This window comes from Odontesthes bonariensis, chromosome 16 (assembly GCF_027942865.1).
Source record: "Odontesthes bonariensis isolate fOdoBon6 chromosome 16, fOdoBon6.hap1, whole genome shotgun sequence".
Taxonomy (NCBI): domain Eukaryota; kingdom Metazoa; phylum Chordata; class Actinopteri; order Atheriniformes; family Atherinopsidae; genus Odontesthes; species Odontesthes bonariensis.
The window spans coordinates 5,462,197-5,482,761 of NC_134521.1; the positions used below are offsets into that span (position 1 = coordinate 5,462,197).

Here is a 20,565-nt window from a genome sequence, read left to right on the forward strand (position 1 = left end):
CACCTTCTCTCCATGTCCCATGTGTTCATTCTTAATGTCACTCAGCATTTTCCAGTTCATCCTTAATCCACTGCTGGTTGGCCTGGTGTCTGACAGCGACTGGCTGTCAACTGCAAAGCCTTCGTGGTCGTACCTATAATGACAACAACATGACACACACCATGCAGTTAAATGTGTGCATTCACGCTCATACACCAAAAACAAACACATATGCAAGTGAAATGTTATATAAATGATTTACAGTCAGAGAGGAGGATCTGTTGAGTGTGCACGAGAACACAACTAATGAACCCCGAGCACTGAAGTGATTAAACTACATAAGATGCAGCATAAAAATTTATCATCTGTGAAGTAAAGTATGGCAAAGAGTATGGATACGTATGTGTTTGAATGCGTGTTCCACAGGCTTTAACTTTTCTTGTGAGGGAACTACTGCACTGAATTAATCACTGCACTGTCTCAATTATTATCTATAGAACCCATCTCAGTCATCACTGAAAGCGCCCTTATTCCCCTAACTGATTTGCAGCCATCAGATCATTATCCTGGAACATATTTGATCTGACAAGTACGCATATCAAATGCATTCCTACAATCTATTGGCTTCTTTATATTTACATACATTACTGCCACTCAGTACAAAACTTGTCCATCTCCCTTTCTGTCTATATACTCCTATTCATTTATCTAGCGTTTTAATATTCTCTCTAAAAGCATTGCTCTGTATTCTCACTGAGCAATCTAATCAAAGCATCTTCCAGAGTCATCAGTTTGCTTCATTTATGCAAACAAGTCCTGCCCGAACAATCCAACGGAGCCCCGTGCCACCACAGGAGCTTGAGTCATACAGACATTCTTTGTCTTTGTAAGTGCACACCACTAAATGGTAAAAAGAAGTGTTGACACTTTATCTGCTCCTGAATGACTTCATGCTGTCAGTAAGCCAAGAATGGAAGAAATGATGAAAAGAGGGAGGCTGCGTTTTTTTTGTTCGACTTATTTAATCTTTTGAATATCCGGATGAGAGAGTGTATTGAATGGAGATTAATGAGAAGCTGGAACAATGGAGCCCCCGGCTCTTTACAATACAATGAGCCCATAAAAACGACCAACGTTATTGTTTATGAAGCAGTTAGTGAGTGATAATAATCCCGACGTAAATGGCTGATAAGAGTGGACACAACAATGCCCACAAGCAGCAACAAACACGCTGTCTTTGGAAACCCGGCTTCAGCTACTCCCACCACCCAAAAACGTGCATTTTAGGTTAATTGGTGACTTTAAATTTACCCTAGGCGTGAGTGTGAGCGTGGCTGGTTGTTTCCCTAATTTCCTCTATGTGGCCCTGTAATGCACTGGTGACCTTGCCCAATGACGGCTGGGAAAGGCTCCACCCGCCCCCCACCCTTGAGTACCGAGTCCAGAAAATGGATAGAAACTGTGAATGCGTTATTTGATTCTTTGAAACTGAAGAACTGTTAAGTATAAACACACACGCGCACACACACAAAAAAAAAGACACCCTAAAAAATCTATTTAAATTTTACCAGCTGCCTTAATGAGTGAATGAGTCATAATTCAAAAATCCCTCCACAGGAGGTGCTAATCTTGCTGCAGTAAAATATGTTTTTGAGCACATAAAGTTCAGAACTGGAATCCAGAAATAAATAGACTGCATTCTGCTCTCTTTATTCTCTCCATCCAACGCTGTGCAGAGTCCTGCCGGGGCTCGGATGCCAACAGTCTCCAAACATGTGAGAATCAGGCCTTTGCACTTAGGTTTGCTCATAAGCATATGTGTGCATATGTGAGAAGGTTCCATGTTTAGCTTTTCTTTTATCTTGTATCATATATGTAGACGATATAGCCACAACAATCACATACCATGTCTTGCATAGATTCTGCGATGAATTGCCAACAAGAGCACAAGTTGTGGAAAATTTAGCATCTTCTTGTCAGTGAGTGTGTGATTGTTAGTGTATAGCTTCACATCTGAGTGACTTACCAGGCCCTCAGTCTAAAGGCCTCTGGTATGTCTGGGTTGATCATGACTGTTGAACTGAACAAAGCGGAGAGAGATCTGCCTCCAAAATCAGACAAGCGAGCTCCTTTGATGGCAACCACCGGCTGCCCAGAGCCATCAAACTTCTCCGCCTGGAGGAGGAAAAATGGAAAGGATGTTAAATTAGGGAAGAGAAAGGGAGCAAAAGCAGTCGTGGTGTTGTCTCTTATACATTACGTCTGTGTCTGTAGCTTGGAGACACTAGAAAGTAATGAACCCTATAGTTTGCTTTAATAATTAGACAACCTGCAAGTTTGTATGAAAGTCATTTTAAGGCCCTGGCAAAGAGGACGGATTAGCTTTTTCAGATTGAATGAGCTTAGAGATGAATAGTTCCATTTCAAGCACATTCAAGAGATATTTAGCCTTCTGTCTCAAATCAGAGTCTCCAGTCCAAAGCAGTCCTGAAGGTCACAGGAGTGATTTAAACGATCCGAATTTTACAGCCCAGAAAACCCAATCAAAGCGTTCTGTATGCAAGAACACCCACAGAAACATCACCACGTATCATGGATGCATATGCACACACACGCATGAGCACCTTCAAAGATTCCGGATTAATCACACTCGGCTCGACACGTTCCTATGTTAAACCGTGTTTAATGTTGAATCCAGTCAGAGAGGGACATTAAAAGCTCTTACCTCCTCTCCCCACAGTGTGACTGTCACCTCTCTGCCAGTTGTGTCGACGAGGTTGAGGGCTCTCTTGGAGACTTCTCTGCTGGTCTTAGTGGTGATACGGGATACATCATCTGCACTCTTGCACACTCCAATCACATCTACAAGAAGAAAACATCATTCCAAGTCTCCATCAAAAGCTCATGAATACAAGCAAACAAATATGTCTACACTATGGTATGATAAAGAGAATTATGTGAGGAGAGCCTTTTGATATCTCTCAACTCGGTGCGAGTGTAAACATGTCCCCAGGTTACACTCTACATAATGTCAAGTGTTATCATACTTATAAGCAGTAATGATCCAACGCAGCAGAGAGCTGACACCCTTCTGATATTGCCAAGACACAGCGGACTGACATAAATGTCTCAAAAGGCTGGCCAACTCACAGACCCTTGTTCCAAATCACAACAAGCCCACTCACTCCTCATTCACGTTGCCTGTCGTGTTCAAGGTCTTAACACTGGATAATTCTCCCGAAGAGCAGCTGCCACTGAGCTCCAAGAAGGTGGTGAGCCTTCTCTTCAAAGCGTTTTATCAGAATTAGACCACACCACAAGTCAAATTGATGTCACAAGGTTACGGGGAAAACCAAGTAATCAAACACAGCGTGATGTGCATCATTACCTTGATTGTGCTTTTAAAAAAACAAAAGAGTAACAACTCGTTTCTATTCCTTTGAAACTAGAGAAAAGCAGCCACATTAAGGAAGCCGTGTAACCTGTTATTGCAAAGAAATAGGCACATGAACATTTGGTGTGACTTTTCTTGTTACTTGTTTCTTTACCGGATGAATTTTATTACTCAAAATAAATTGCAAAGTTCAATTTATAAATAATACTTGCAATGTGTGCACAGTCACACGAACAAGATACCTTCTTCCCTGTATTTGTTTACATATTCCTAAGTCTCTGGATGTTACCGCTGCCAGAAAAAAAGCTCATTGGCATAATTGGTTCTTAGTATCTCTACAGGCCTTACACATGTGTGCTGGTTAATTTCCTGTCATATTCATTTTCTGTCATATCATGGTATCCGAGCATTAAATAAAATGGCGGGACAGAATCGTAAAACCAATTTTGCAAATCAGTCATTTTCTCAACTTCATCCTCCTGTCTGCTCTCTCTGTTAACCTTTTTCTAAGTTCTCCCCTCCATCCCCCATCCCTCCTCTGCGCTGTCAGTGCTCTCTCAGCCCTCCTTAATTCCATTATGATTGAGACGATGTCATCCACCTATGAACTCCATTATCACCACAGGAACAGGCCCGGCAGTTCTCATTACCATGGTATAATCCGCTATTTAACAAAGGAGTAGAGTGTGGGGTGGGTGGGGACAGAGAGTCGGCAGATGACACGCAGGACATGTAACACTCTGTGACCAACACAGACACATTTCATCAGCTGATCTGCTCAGTGCATCTCTGAGCTGCACGCACAGTGTGCTAATGTGTCTGCTTGCGTTGCATGTAATTAGAATTATTATAATCATGCAACGTTATTGCTCAGAATAAAAACCTACACGATGGACGAAAACCTCCAGTTTAAATAGTGAAGCCAACACAGAAGAGCCTGAAACCTGCCTTCAATCTAACGGCCAAATAATTCAGTCCATCTATGGTAAAATAATTCTTCTGTGAACTGTGAACTCAAAAAGGTTCATTATCATAATCAATAGTTTATTGTCTTATTGAATAGAATTATGATGAGTTATGGTCGAATCTAGAGCGGGATAGAAGATAAAGCATTAGGTTGCGGCCATGCCATGATTAACATGCCACTACCGAATGACAGCACACAGTTTCTGATTAGATAATAAATGTTGTGAACACATTTTTTAGAGATTTTTTCAGTCAGGCTGGCATAAACCAGAGCTTCTCATTGAGGAGATTTTGAGAAATGCAAATCATAGAGTGGAAAGAGGATGCTGTGTGAAACACGAGGCTAATAACTAATAGGCTCCTGAGTACATCTGACATACTGCGAGTACTGCGACTGCTTTTTTGTTTCAAATGAAAAGAATGGATCAATGTTTAAAAAAAAAATTTTAAAAAGGAAAAAAAAAAAAAACTGCATCAATTTCTTGGAGTATGACGGACAAATGTAATCTTGGACAATCATAAGATGGAACGTGAAGTTGTCACCCCTCTAAGCTTCCAGAACAGTCATCGTTTCGACAAAAATACTGAGCACACTGCTGAGTCATTTTAATCCCAATCCTAATGTGAACCATCCAAATACACCTGTCAGAGACATAAGCCTTTCCTGTCAGACACGGCGAGCAAACAGTGAAGTGAGTATTGTCCTCTTTATCTCTTTCCATACTCTACACTGGGACTGATCTTCATTTTGACCCTCTCGTAATGTATTTTTCCAAGGAATGGGCTTTTTCTTTGAACATCCATACCGATAGCCTTTAACCTGCGTTAGAGTCAAGGGCCGAGCAGCACTGCCGGTTTCTTGGATATACTCAATTCTCATTTAAATCCAGTTTTGATTTAATTTCCAATTCTATTCGGTTCTATTCTTTATCAGTTCAGCTAAATTGTTCCATTACAAGACCAATTCTACTTGGATTTGACAAAGGCGAACCAAAAGCTCGTTTCGCTACATGACAGAAACGAGATTAAAGCTTCACACAACCACAGAAACATTTAAGTATCAAAAGATCACTTCTGGATTTCATTAATCAATACTAAACCGTTCAGATGAAGAATCAAATTGAATAAAAACAAACATCCTTTTTAAGTCCCAATCCTATTTGAGTCTACAGTTACACAGACAATAACCCTGATTAAACTAAAATGCTGGCAGCAGCTAATGTCCTACAGAGGGCTCTCACACCAGACCTTCTTTTTGTCCTTAATTTGTCCTTACATAAGTGGCACGTATGACTTTTAAAGAGATTCTATGACGTTCACCAATGTTTTGTTTCATAGGTGGTCTACACCTGTCATATGTGTCAAATCACTGTTATATTGCTGCAATCATGTGAACTTGGGTTTCAACAGGACACCGAAATAAAATCCTTCACAAAGAAAAGGGTTTCACAAAGGTTGTCCTGTTAGAGAAGCTTTTTCAATCGATACTGGGAACGCAAGGAAACAAGAAAATCACACTCTGGATGAAAAAGAAAAAAAAAAATGGTCTTGCAATTCAAAGAAATTTCTTGACAGTTCTGTGACAGGTGGATGTTAACGTGTATCTTTTCTGAGACTCAAAGGACTGAAGCACAACTTTGTACCCGACGCAGTATGCAGGTGACTCACACTTTAATTTCTATCTTTAAACATTTTTTTTCTCCCCAATAGTAGTTGGTCACAAAGTCGTGTCATCATCAGGGCACTACAGATTGCATTCCAACCCGGATGAGTGCTCTCTGCTAAACCGAGCTTGTCAGATGTGACGTTGATTGTGGGGACTGAAAAATGCAAGCAGCCACATCACCAGCTTTAGCTTTTCCCCCAGTTATCCTTGGCAGTGAAGCTCTAACCTGCTCATTTACAGTTTAGTTGTTTTCTTATCTGTTAAATTGTAAAAAAAAAAAAAAAAAAAAATGCAAACATTAAGGTTGGAACGGAGAAACTCTGTCTCTTACCAATGATGTCATCTTTGTCTCGGTTTTCCAGCTCTCCAATGGGCACAAAGTCACACTGCACAGTGGGGACGCCCCGACTGTCATCACAAGGTACAATAGACGAATAAGCGTTGAGGGTCATCTCGTAGTCGTTCTTCAGTGTGGTGTACTGCTTGTTGGCCACCTTCAGTGTAGCCTTTGAGATATAGTACACCTACAGAGCAAAGGGGTGAGCAAAGTGTGCTGGTGTTATTAAATTAGACCTAATCAAAGAAGTAATTTCCTGTGAATTTGAAGCAACTATGACAGATTGAATTGGTGACCATCGTATTGATCCTGCAAAGAGAAATTTTCATTACAAAACACACACTGTTCAAGAAAAATGTCTCAACAAGAATGGAAAACCTTCAGGTCCGACTTAGACGTGGTGTCCCATCAGGCCCATCACTTCTCTAATTCACCAGAAAATAAGCAGCAGTTGAGAGCAAGTCATTTTAACACCATAATTTAAACTCAATCTGTGAGGCACACTTCCTCATATACTCTACCAAGGCTCCAAAAGCCATCCTCTCTCACTCTCTTTGCTGCTGGGTTTGTGTGTGTGAATCTTTCCAGTCCCTCCTTCCTTCCTTCCTACTTTTTTGATTTGGCACGCACGGAGACGGAAACTTCTGTGTAAGGCATTCTGGCTGCTCAGAGCAAGTCACACCCTCTAACTGCTGTGTCAATACTCAGATAATGAAGGGAAGAAGGATTCATTTCTTCATTTATCTTAGGAGGCAGAGGGCACAAATTGGTTCTGGATCTGTGTTGGGAATCACTGCTGGTGGCTGAAGCCTGAGCCAGTCTGACTATGAAAATAAGGGCCGGGATTAATTGAGTTATTAACAGTAGAGTACTTTAGGCAAGACTAAGTTTTAACAGATCTACCTACCTGTAATCACACATGCAGACACCAAAATACAATTAACATGTTCTGGGTGTTAAGACTAAGCTCCACTTATTTTAGGACAGACGCTCACTTATCAGACCTTCTTCTAATCAGAAGTTTGTTGTTCGTTACTTTTCAGCTGGTGTTAGCTGCAAGTTACTTTTCCTATCTTGTCATAATGCGTCTGCGTGTCATATCAAACACTTTATTACCTGCCTTTTACAGTGCATTGAAAGAAAAGCAATTAAGTTTAAATAAACATTTTTCTTTAAGAAGAAAACATGGAGAAGTGCAGTATCGCATGAAAATAAGATTAGTCATGTTTTTATTACCTTAAAACTAGATGCCACAAGCCTCGTCTTCTGCTAAGTTGGGAGCAACATGCTACTACAGTAGGCAATAAGGGACATACCAATTTCTGGCTCTAAAGACGCCACTTCCTGTTTTCCATGACCACTTCAGGTCTTCCGACATGCTTTGTAGGTAAGGGTGAGGCAGGGGGAATTCATTGGGTTGCAATCTACAATCTATGTCAGTAAATGCCACTAAATCATACGTACTGGGCCTTTAATGGTGTCGATATCTTCTATTATTATGTGTGCAGCACATCAGCGCCGCTGCAGACATTGTTGTATGCCCATATAATATTGGAACCTTGGCTAAAAGAGTGCTAAAACTGTCTCAGTTGCAATGGGCTAACGCTCCAAAAAACTAAAAAAATAAATAAATAATGATAAAGAAAAAAAACATGTAGAGCCAGGTTCATCCATGCTACAGCATGTAATGGAGAAGCCCCATACAAACCTGAAAAGAAAATCATTTCATTTGAGGGCAGCACCTGTTTCCTTGTAGTAACAAAACATTTTAAAACATTCATGAATACTCTATATCTCTATCTCTATACTCTATATTTAAGTGTATTAAAGTATATTACTCCATTCTTGTGCAAAATATTGTTTGATTTTAAGAAGTAAGTTCAAGGGATAGCATTAGTTATGTAACAGGAGTTGGAGCTGGCAGGCATGGCATTCCTTACAAAGCAAGAGCAAAAGCAGACGTTTGCCGACAGAAGGTCATAAACCAATGCCTTCTGGTTGACAAATGATCCTCAGATGATGACAAATGTTGCAGCCAAGTTTCTTCAAGAGCAACTGCTTTGGCAGTAAAGAAGTTTTACTGGTAACGGTAATGATTTCCCCCTCATTAGACTTGAGGTTAAAAGACTCTGTGTAGTAGTGACAGGCGGTTTTTTTTAAGCCGAGTTACCATTGGCTTAGGTGACATTTTTAAATACCATGTAATACTTAGCGATATATAGGCAACTGAACTTCTTTTTAACTTTTCAGAGGGACTGATGCACAAGTCCAAAGGCTGCACAGTGTTAGATTGCACTGGATGAAAGGTGGTCGCTTTGAAGTTGGCTGGTATGAGGTACTCATCTGTAATCAGTGGATTACAGCAAACCTCCATTCAGAAAATAAGGCAGGAGGGACTGAGCAACTGCTGCGGGCGGGGTCAGCCCAACAATGCATTCTAGTCCATTAAAAAGGCCCCCTCTAAAATAAATAATCCGTTTATCCACTCTTTGAACCGTCAGATGCCTTTGACAAAAACATGGGAGTTCGTACTTGAGTAAAACCACAACTGGGTAGAGTTACTGATAAATTTAGCGTTTTAAAACATTAGCTCGGGGTCGTTTCTAAAAGTCTAGGCATCACTACACAATGTTCTGCAAAATAAATTCACCGCTTCTGCCAAAGCAGTCTGGTGGCTCTGAGGTAAACAATACATAGTATACAGCAGAGGTGAGGGTTGCTGCTGGTTTCACTGCCTCAGGCTAAGGGCAGAGATGTCACACAAAAGAGCCGTACTGCCAAATATAAATTACTCTGAACTCTCACTATCATGTTATGGCAGATTGTTCTAATTATCTCTTTAAGTGCTCAGTTTTACTACAAGAGAAGTAGAGGGCACCTTGTAGGTATCCAATGCAACTCCTTTCAGTTCGACTGAAGATTCACATCAAAACATTTTTTTGAACGACCTTGTATGTTTTTTATTTTATTTTAATGAGACCTAATCCTCCCCAGCATGGAGTTTTTTGAGCTGCAGGAGGTTCTGAGAGAAGTTCGGCCAACACTGTTCTATTAGGAGTTAGTTGGAGGTAGAAACTGGATTAAAAATAAAAAAACGATTTCAGTTTTGTTCTTATTAACGTAGGAATAATACATTTATTCAGTCATCTCATATTAAATAAAAACGTATGGGGGGCAGGGCAGGTACCCTCTTCTATTGTATTCTCCATTTGCTTCAGTTTCCCACCAGAAAGCGCTGTATGACAGCAGTCAAGCTGTGAAAATGTTTCAAATATAGTGTAGATTTAAACATAAATAGATGTTTTGGTTTTATAAAATAGGTTTCGCTACTGAGCCCGTTCACAGCAGCACATTGCTAAGTCCCTAAGCCCATAGTCCCGCCTGCGTCTTGTGTCTGCATGGTGCCCACTGTGATCTACCGACTATGGATGGGTACGGCAGTGATCCCAACTTCAAAGAAACCAAACCAACTCTTTGAGCCCTTTCGCCTGAAACACAAAAAAAATGAAACGTTGTACATGCATCCTTCATTACAAACAGACTGGCAGCTATTTCTGTCACAACAGTGATAACAGAACACTTCGAAAACAGCCAAACAATACGAAAGTGTCACACTTTGAAAGTTTTCTTAAGCTGCAGTTAGTGAGGCCTTTTCAGTCATACACATCTACATAAATACCAAATGTCACACTTATATAGTGTATATAACATTGGGGAAAAATAAATAAATAAATCGCTTAACAAATCTCTGCCACTAAATACCCAATCATTGGCCTAAAATCCTGCTGGCATTCCCACCTGACGACCACACGTCATAACAGAATCAATGCGGGCTGTGTAAACTGTGCAGACCGAAGAGCAGACCGAGCAGTCCCCTGCTTCCGAGCAGTAAACACCGTAACAGGCGCGGCTATCGCTAGGTGGCTGAACGCACTGATATCAAGGTAGAGAGAAAATAGCGCCAAGCGATGTGAGGGCTGACTTTTTCTGGAGGGACGATTTTGTGATGCAAATGTATTACTCTTTTGAACGCATATTGTTTTGAGAAGCAAAACGCTTTATTTTTGTGGCCCCAGCCAACTAGCCGGACTAGCTTTGTCAACGCCAAAACGAGGCTGTAACTCTGCTCACAGGACGCAGAGGGGGGTAAGTCAATGTTCAAATATATATTTAAATGATATTGCTAATATGGGATGTCATACAGCTTCATGTCGAAAGAGGCGAACTATCCCTTTAACTTTCTGTACTTCCCTCTATGCCTGCACTCTATTTCTGTCTGACTTATGGTTTCCTTCTATGTCGCTTATTCTCATTGTTAGCTTTGATGTTAGCTGTAATGTTATATTTTCATTTGTAAGTCACTTTGGATAAAAGCATCTGTTAAATGCATAAACATCAACATAAACATTAACATAAACATGAGATGATTTTTCAAAAGGATTTTATGAAGCACGGTTTCACCAATGATGCATTTGTTAGAGGAGCTATGTGCATACACAGGACTTGCGCTTAATTTGGAAGTAGTTGATGAACTTTTCACAGATCTTAGATTTTTAGACAGGTTCAGACATGAACTGGATTTCAAACGATGCGAATAAAAAAAAAAAAAGTTGTCTTAACTATTCAGCCCTCTGGGGCGACACGGAGCACATTCAAAAGTTATCATTTTTCTGCTCAAATTTCCCAGAGGCTCTTATCGCATTGAGTATTGATGGATACGGATGAGTGGGATCTGCTCACCTTGCCTTGCTCCACTAGAGAGAAAAACTTGTCCACTTCGTTGTTGAAAGCAGTAATCTTGATTTCTCCCTGTTGACCAGAACATTTCATTACATGGATAAAGTTAAAAAAGAAAAAAACAGCCATGTGTGACACACATTATGCTACCATGTAACACACACACACACACAATATTATGACGCTCCTACTCACACTCTCATCCACTATCTCAAATGAGAAGAGCTTCCCCTCTCCTCTAGAGTTACTCCAGTTACGGACAGTGGACTTGTTGGTGACTCTGGCTCTGATAGTCCACCTGGGGGATAAACAGTTCAGACATATTTGTTTTGGTGAATGAAACCTGTCAAGGTACACGTTAACACAAAGTATGCTTGGGTCAGGGTTAGGGTTCAGGTTTGGATAACTGATTTTTGGAAGAAAAACATCTTAAAACCTGAAATAATTGAATCAAAATCGATATGTCAAAGAGAAAAACTGCCAACACAGAAAACATACCAAAACATTCACTGCCCTGTGTCACGTTCATGGGGTTTTCCCCATGTTTTTAGTTTTGTGTTTTTTCATGTGTTAGTCATGTCTTTTGCCATGTTTTAGTTTTGCCATTGCTTTTTCCCTCAGTCCCCATGTTCTGCTCATTAGTTTCATTCACGTCACCTGTATTCATTGTCCCCAGCTGCACCCATTCACCAATCACTCTTAGTTCAGTATTTAGTTTCCAGGCTCCCCTTTCAGTTTGTGATTTCTTTCCCCGATTTCACCTATCCCTTGTCTCGCTACACCACATCACGTCTAATTAAGTACTCTCATGCCATGTCTTGTCTAGTCATTTGTTTTTCTTGTCACAGTTATATTCATGTTTTTGATCCCACAGTTTAGTTTTGTCATCCGGCTCAGCCTTTTGTTGACTCTGCTTCTATAAATAAACCAAGTTTGCTTTTCTACCTCTGGAGACCGCATCCGTGTCCTGCCAACCCCATCCTGACACCCTGAAATCTGAGCTTTAAAAAATACAAGAATTCATGATGTCTACCATGTTTTCCTGAGCTCCCATCAACAGACCAAGTAAATGCAGACAGGACATTAAATATACAAACTATTCAAAATTCAACAATGATAACGCTGAAGTTTTCTTTGACAAATGCAGTTAAACTTTACTTAAAGGTAGGGTAGGAGATGCTGGATTTTGAGTCCAGCGAAGCTGCATTTTGAAAATACACAGGTCAAAAGTCCAAACCCTTTTCTTCAGATTCCCCCCGAAGCCACACCTCTAGAGTACATGAACGCGAAATGCTTGTTCACGAGCACAAAGTTGCACGAGCGCTGTTCTGACAGCAAGCATCGATCATTGCATTATTTAGTATTTAGTATATGCTAACTATACGTTTAATAATGCTAGGTGCTAGCCAAGCTGGCTCTAGTTTAGCTTCCTGCCAAGCTTCTGGACGCGTAATTCGTTTACGAAGAAGGTTACGCGCACAGGGGGAAGGAGGGGGAGGGAGGAGCAGATTGCAGTTTGATAGACGCATGTGAAGACGGTGTGAAGAGTATTTCAAGCAATATGTAAAAAAAATGCTCCAGAAAAAGATCCCCTACCCCACCTTTAAGAACAGTTTTAAGGTCAGAACGAACAGACGAGCTTTGAAATGATTCCATTTTTGATAATGAGCATCCCAACTCAGCACACATCACTCACCAACGTGAAAACAACTGAATTTATGTCGTCTCACTTTTTTTCTTCTTCGAAGTTCCATAAAAAAAAAAAATAAAAAAAAAAAGGTGCCCAACAACTTTCTCTTCAAAAGGGGGAAACTAGGTGTTGTACAATCTCCAAACTCCTGCTTGCATCAAATGTACTTCCTCTGTTTTTAACAACAGCCAGGCAAGCACTTAACTTCATGCAGCAGGGAGCTTTTTTTTTTTTACTGCACTAATAATAGTGCAATGGAGGATATTCATAGCATAAGTCTGCCTGCAATTAAATCCTCTATCACGAGAGCAGCCGCTGGCCCTGAGTGATCCTCATTTCCTGCTCAATATGGATAAGACTGCGGCTACACCATGGTTTATGGTCGTCAAAAGCCAATTATAGTCAGCTCTTGATGTTGTTACTTAACACAATCAGAATGGGACGGTAAAGCTGTGCAAACAGCCCTACAAAGCATCCCTATATATATATATATATATAAATAAATAACACTGTCTCATAGTGATGCACGGGTTCAGAACTGCCCATCTGTTTTCACCCAGACGTTCGCAGAAGAGCCACAGTTGCTGAAGTCGTCGGTTTTACTCACTGTGGGTACCCCCCATCTTCAAAGTTAAAATAGTCATCAGTTTATTACAACACCTAGAGGCACAATTATCTTTACAGCTTGCGATTTCAAACAAAAGCTATGCTATCAGAGCCCGAACTTGGAGAGTTGACAATGTACCTTTACTCTAATCTGGTCAAATATGTCTTGCTATTCTGTGCTTGTTTTTTTCTTTTTCTGTTTTTTTTTGTCAATTTTAAAGTAAGAGACAGAGACTTAAGCCTAACGAAATGATAAGAAAAGAGAGAGGAAAATAATGCAGTAAAAAGGAACCCTGGAGGAAAAAACTGCAAGGAGGAAGGAAGTGGGGTAAAAATAAAAATAAAATGAGGCTGGCCAAATCCCCACTGGGCCAAATAACAGAATCAAAACCTCAGCAGCAGACCATAAAAACCCAGCAGTACCTGCCTTAAAAAAAAAAAATTGGCCATTTCTGAGGCTAGATCGGTCATTTAATTTCATTTCCATGCAAATGGGAAGACTGACATGCACTCGCTCAAATCCACACAGCCACACACATTCGTAGAGAAAAAACGCTTACACATGCATGCGCCAGCACACATTTTCAAACATGCCCCTCAGTGCTATCCAGAAATGGCAGCAAAAATGAACCCGAGTCACAACATCAGAGGATGTAGTTTAACTGATGACAGAGCAGGAGAGGAAGCGTCTGAAAGCTGAAATGATCGAGTTTACACATTTTGTTTAGAAAGTGGGAGAAAATAAGTGTAAGTCACATCCAATACTTTTTTCTAACTGTCCACCTTACAGAATCTAAATTGCAGGCACAAAAAAAAGTCCATGAAAGTAGGGACGGAGTGACCTACACACCTAAACTTACTTGCTTTGGTAGGGGTTGAGGATAGCGATGGGAATCACTTTTGCTGAAGAAACTGGAGAATTGCCGGCGCCCTTCATGGGTGAAGCCTTCATGGGTGAAGCTTTCATGGGTGAAGCTTTCATGGGTGAAGCTTTCATGGGTGAAGCCTTCATGGGTGAAGCCTTCATGGGTGAAGCCTTCATGGGTGAAGCTCCAGTGAAATTTCTTCCTTTTCCTCGAGGAGAATGAAAGGCTGCTGAGAGACAAAAGAAAGAGACATCTATTCAACTGTGGTAAAAAAAAAAAAAAAAAATGTGATGAATTGTTGACAGATTCTGGAAAGATCTGGTGGAATTGCAACCAATCTGTTGAGTGATTCATGAAAATCTTTACACGAATTCCTTTGGACGGCTGTTCAACGAGTAATGTAACGTCAACTCATATTCAGGGAAACTGTGATGGACATTTGAAGTTAAATTGCACAAAAAAAAAAAAGATAAACATCAATAACTAGTAATGATATTGAGTACAGCCCTATCAGTAGACAGGGCTCGTCTGAATGTAAACATAAGGCTATGTCTATTATATGCACCACTGGATTAATCATGCTCATTTTATTGGTAAAAAGTTACAAGTTACAAAGCATATTGTTACTAAGCATTAGGCACTGTCAAAATCATAAAATGCCCGAGACAGTAAAACTCTCGAGTGGGACAGCTCATCAATTATTAATCTTATGACGACTCTACTTTTAGGTCAGAGGAGAATAAACAAAGTGGAACTGCTAACAGAATAACAGTCCTGCGGCCAAACGATTAAAATAACTAGTCCGAGTTACATTTATGCAGCATGATTTTTCAAAAACATTTTGACAAACCCAATGAGAAAGCTTTAGAGAAGGTCAAAAACTGGTCCAACACCTTCATTTAACAAAAAAAAAGGAACTAGAAAAGAGTTATCATATATTTCGTATGTTTCAGCTTAATCAGAGGAAGCCTAATGTGTGACATGCTCCATTATGGAGGGATTAAATATGCCGTGCCAGCTGGAACGGGATGACAAGCTTGTTATTTCTTCCCTTTTAGGTGAGACCTCACCGTTTCTGAAACAACTACTGAGCTCTTTCCCTCAACGAATGAAATGCCAAAAGACAGTTCGGTCCAGCCCACAGACTCATATGGCGCCATCTCACCTCCCACAGTAAAGTCGCATCAGCCCCATCAGTATGATTCAGGAAACAGTTAGCTGCAATCAAAAGACTTTTTATGTAATGCCTTATTTTGGCAGGAACGATCAGCCATATTGAGCAACAGCGTTCGGGTGGTTGAACTGAAAAAAAACAAAAAACAGATTGACCAGCTTTTTCCACGTGAGAGGTAATAAGCATCAATATTCATACACACGCTATGCGGGTGGAGTGGTGAAGAGAGGGAGCTGGTAGCAAAAGAAGAGAGGGTGAGACGATGAGATAATAAGTGTTGGTGAGTGGGGGCAAGACAGGGGCATAAAGCTCGATCAGGGATCCTCTTTCTTTCATTATTAAAGTAAGTGCAGGCAAAAGAAAACAAAAAAAACATCTTGCGTTGGAGTTGGCTCCAACGTGGGGATACTAGACAAAGAGGGAAAAAGTAAGGAAACATACACAAGGACTACGTGATAAAGATAGAAAAGGAGTAACAGTGAGGAATAATGAATTTTTTTTTTTCTAATGACACCGCAAATGCAGATCTCCCTTTTGAAATTTAAATATCATCTGCTGATCATTGGCAGTTTGAAGGTGGTCCATTGAAAGCGATAGCTGCTGATGAATATCTTAATGGGAATTCAGATCTGTCAGCGACAGCTGTCCCATGACCTCTGACTCTCCATCTACCGCAGAAAATGTTTTTCAGAATATTAATACTGCGGCTGATGGATTGACGACCCAGGCAGTCACCTGTAACTGACCGAGCTTAGACAACATTTAATGTACAGAACTTTTGAAATGATTCTTTATCAAGATAAAACCCGTCTGATAACACAGTCCCACTCGAAAGAATGTCAGAGGTCAGGACAACAGATTTATTCAATTTGTGCATCTGGATTTATTCAGGAAAAATGTCAGTTTCTGCCGTTGTAATTTGGCGAAGATTTCCCGCCTAAACTGTAACAGGACGGATCAACTGCCCCGCTTCTCTGCTATTTTTCACGTAATGAACGAACCTGCTCATTTGTAGGTGGTATTATCTACAGTGTGCGCCAACTTCTCTCGTAAAGATTGCAGCCGTTGAATGGTCCTCCCGTCTCAAACCCACCCTCTTTGTGTGGACGGAAACACCTCATTACAGCAAAGTTAGGGAAAGGATTTCATCAGCATATGTTCGCTGGGAAGAGCTACGATACAAAATTGAGATATAAGTGAAAGCGGCAATGAACCAAGTTAGCCAAATTGGACTCACTGTGTTACATGAAGACCGTTCAGTCTTCACAGAAGCCGGAGCTCGGGCCCTTAAAGTAAACCTGCCGTCTCCCTAGTCATTACATTGCCCACAGCTCATTGGAAACACTTGGGTTTGTAAAAAAAAAAAAAAAAAAAAAGACGAGTGCGGGAAGATTTCAACCAACAGAACAATTATACAGCGCAGCAGGTTCTATTTATCCAATGGGATCTCTGAGGAAACATGGATTAAAGTAGGTAACTGGGAGAGTCTAACAAACTACTTAATATGGAACTTCATCTTTGCTCACTCAAAATAGTCAACTCTCTCCCCTTCTCCCTCTCCATCTGTGCATTGCTAAAGGGGGGGAATCAGACCTCAAAATAATATTCATTAAGCCATGAACTGGAGGAGCCATCGGCCCACACATGCTCCCTCAGTCACAACATGCACATACAGACACACACCTACACAACAAAATGCAAAAATACACATTATACCAAGCACTCATTATCCGCCCACATGCCTACATCTTCCAATGAGGACTCCCGGGTATATTTCTGCCACATTACAATGTCTGATGCTATAAAACAGCTGAGTGAAAGGTAGGCCTAATAGGGCAAGATCCAACACAACACAAGAGGCCTTAGACATGGTACAAGGCAGCAGCCATTATGGTTGGAGACCAGACATTATTGAGATGTCCTGTACTGGCTGCGGGTAAAACAGTGGAAAGGCGATTTATGGTGTTCTGCAGTGGCCATGGAGCAAAAACCATACGTAGGATAAAAGTGATTTAAATCATATTTATGAGACATTTGATATGTAGCAACTGCAAGCTTCCATTAATCTATTATTTTCTTTAGCTATCTTCAAAAGTGCGTCTTAAGTTCCTGCTTCATCTGGTTCTTCACCCACACTCTGACTGCAGCCTTTGAACCCAGAAGTGCTACAAGCATCAGAGGAGTTGCTTTATGCTCCATATTGCTGGTAAAAAAAAAGCAGTCTACTGCATGAGGTTGGAAATGCAAAGCAAAGTGTGTGTTGCTCCTGAATCGTGGCGAGGGAACAGCAGTATTAAGGGGAAAATCCTGTGAGGATGAACCCTGAAGTCAGGGGCTCTCACTGAAAGGGAGCATGGCTCCCTCTGTTGGCAAGATTATGGAACATAAAAGCTCCTCTTACAAAACTGACATTCAGCATGCTGAAATCTATCTGCTGAAACTCCTCAAAGAAAATCTTAAAAAATAAATAAAAAAGGATTTTAGATGACTTATTAATTCAATATAATTAATTTTTAATTCAGAGACACGATATGCTCTTTTTTCATATACTTACGTTCATGAGGTCTTTCTGTATTGCTGTAATAATCTATATGTAAATAAATTCTGTGGTCTCGTCGACACATCTGAATTTAGAAAGAAATAATTTATAATCAGTGCTAAATAAGGTTGTCCTTACATTAGAGAGGTGTGTGATTCTGCAATAAGAAACAAAGTGTAATAATCTATCCAAGATATAATGTCTATATATAGAGCTCATAGGTCTCTGACAAAGACAAATAAATGTTTCGATGGCAATAAATCCAACAAAGAACTAAACAGACATTTGTAGATGTAAAAAATGAGACACATTGATATCTCTACCTTGATTTTGTACTTTGAATGGAAACACTTGACATTGTGTTAATACCCACAGACACAACTACTTATTTAATCTAATTATTTCCACCATTTATTGATTAAATCATTTCTGAACGTATTTTATGTTTATTCTTTTATCTTTGTGTTATCTCCCTTATATTTTCCCTCCCATGTTGGTGAACTTTTTTTTATTTTTTTTTTATTTCTGTGCCTCATTTTCATCATAAAATGCATTTTTCTAACATGCTGACAACCACCGAAAAAGCATGGCGCCCATTCTCCATCAATACTCGAAGCATCATCCGTCATTCTTGAAGAAGTTATGCTTTTGATGGATACTCACCACTGTTGCTCCAACGGGAGGGTCCAGGGACTCCTGCCGGCGAAGAGGATGCTGGTTCAGTGGTGGTTGATGACACCTTCTGAGGAGACGACGACGTCTTACCTGCAAGTTGACCACACATCATAAGGCACCTGTAGACGCCCCCGATTACTATTTCTATCTTCACCCGTGCACATTTTAAAAGAACCGTACCATCTGTGCTATATGGAGTTGGGTTTCCAATCTTCCCTCCAGTTTCCTCTGCTGACTGCAATATCTCCATGTCCACCACAACTACCACATGTCTGGAATACAAAAGGAAAAAAAAGAACAGTCGAAACGGGGGGGAGGGGGGTGTCAATGTTTTTCTTCAGCACTGAAAGTTTAAAGGTTTGTAATTCTTGGTCGACTGCATCCCAGTTTACACAGTTACACATCTCCACAATAAAGAACAGAGATAAAGTAGTAATAACACATCCACTTGTTCCCCTCAAAAGAAAAGCAGACTTGATTTTTAAAGACAAAACCCAATGTTGACTTTAATTTATTTACCAATAGATAGACAGATGAATAGATAGAGTAGTAACAATGCAAATATATAACAATAGTATATACAAATTAACACCATAATAAAGTGTACATAAAGTTATTCAAAGTGCTGAGGTGTTAATAAACCAGTTTGTGATGAGTGGCGAAGTGGAGGTAGAGCTGTGGCTCTGTATCTTTAACATTGGCAGACAGAAAGTCCTGTGTTTTATTGTTGTTTTATAGAGTCCAAACTAGCATGGTTGAAATCACCAGTTTATATGAGGGCCTCCAGTTGTCTAGATTGTAGCTAAGAGGCAGTGGTGTGTATTAAATAACATGCTACTGCCACGTCATCTGATGGTGGTACATAAACACCAACAAGTATGCCAGAGGAGAATTAGAGAAACATGAGAAGTGAATAGAAATAAGGTTTACAGGAACCAAACAAACACGAAAAAGGATGTTTGGACAAAAAAAAAAACAAAAAACAGGCACACATACCTCCCATCTGACAACGTATTGGTGGTGGTCCTCTTCAACATACACACACAGTTGGGCGCCAGGAGGTTCTCCTCTGGTAGATTGTTCAACTGGGTGGCCAGAAGGAAGGCTACACACACAAATAAATAACCCAAACAAATATTCACGTACCACACATGATCGGCACTTCATTGTCATCTTCACTCACAACACTGTTATATCTTTATGATAACATTCAATAATATACACAAACACTCTTCTGGATTTAACAGGGTTCTTTTTAGTTATACTGCAGTTAACACACAAAAACTGTCCACCTGTACGCCATCAGGTCCTTTACAAACTACTACAGGTAGCGTTGGGGCTACTAAAAGATACTTACAAGATAAAAAGTGCTGACCATCACTCATCATAAGTCGGAACCTGGGTGGGCCTGAGGCATTATTGATCTGACGGATGTTCTGAAAAGCACAAAGGATTTAGAAAGAATTCTTTCATCTACTAATCAGGACAGTAAACTAACTATACACATACATATGTCAAGGCTTATTTTAAATGATGTATTCTGCCTTTTACGACATTCACTGTGAAAAAATTTAAAAATCTATCATTAGTTTGCATTTATAGTTAACTTCTTTAATATTTTCCTTGCACCTAATATTAACAAGTCAGTAGTATATGACTTTTACATGATTTTGAACTAGATACATAAATTAACTGTCAGTAATTTACTAGGGTAAAAAAAAAAAACCTACAAACTTCCATCTAATACTTTATCCATACTTATATTTTCACTATTATTTGTTAAAACACATTAAACATCAATATTACTGTTGTAAAACACATTTTTGGTAGAGTAGGCCCATTCACATTCACTTACCAACAATTGCAGGACGGGGTTGTTCACCTGTGAGCCTTTGTAAAGGGCCTGAACAACAACAACAAACATGGTTTTGTTAGT

At 40.1% G+C, this 20,565-nt stretch overlaps 1 protein-coding gene across 2 annotated transcripts in view; it reads right to left on the bottom strand.

Annotated features, from left to right (window-relative positions):
• The window catches only part of LOC142402043 (replication protein A 70 kDa DNA-binding subunit-like), a 36,082-nt gene that overhangs the window by 14,886 nt on the left and 631 nt on the right, over nt 1-20,565 (bottom strand). Inside the window, exons 2-13 of one of the 2 annotated variants that reach the window (XM_075487492.1) lie at nt 20,485-20,532; nt 19,987-20,065; nt 19,626-19,734; nt 18,810-18,901; nt 18,618-18,719; nt 14,236-14,467; nt 11,275-11,377; nt 11,083-11,151; nt 6,337-6,529; nt 2,705-2,841; nt 2,006-2,154; nt 4-133 (exon numbers count right to left, since the gene is read on the bottom strand). In XM_075487492.1, the coding sequence (XP_075343607.1) occupies nt 4-133; nt 2,006-2,154; nt 2,705-2,841; nt 6,337-6,529; nt 11,083-11,151; nt 11,275-11,377; nt 14,236-14,467; nt 18,618-18,719; nt 18,810-18,901; nt 19,626-19,734; nt 19,987-20,065; nt 20,485-20,532 (1,443 nt within the window). Of the gene's footprint in view, nt 1-3; nt 134-2,005; nt 2,155-2,704; nt 2,842-6,336; nt 6,530-11,082; nt 11,152-11,274; nt 11,378-14,235; nt 14,471-18,617; nt 18,720-18,809; nt 18,902-19,625; nt 19,735-19,986; nt 20,066-20,484; nt 20,533-20,565 lie in introns of both variants that reach the window. The other variant, XM_075487491.1, reaches the window with a different exon arrangement.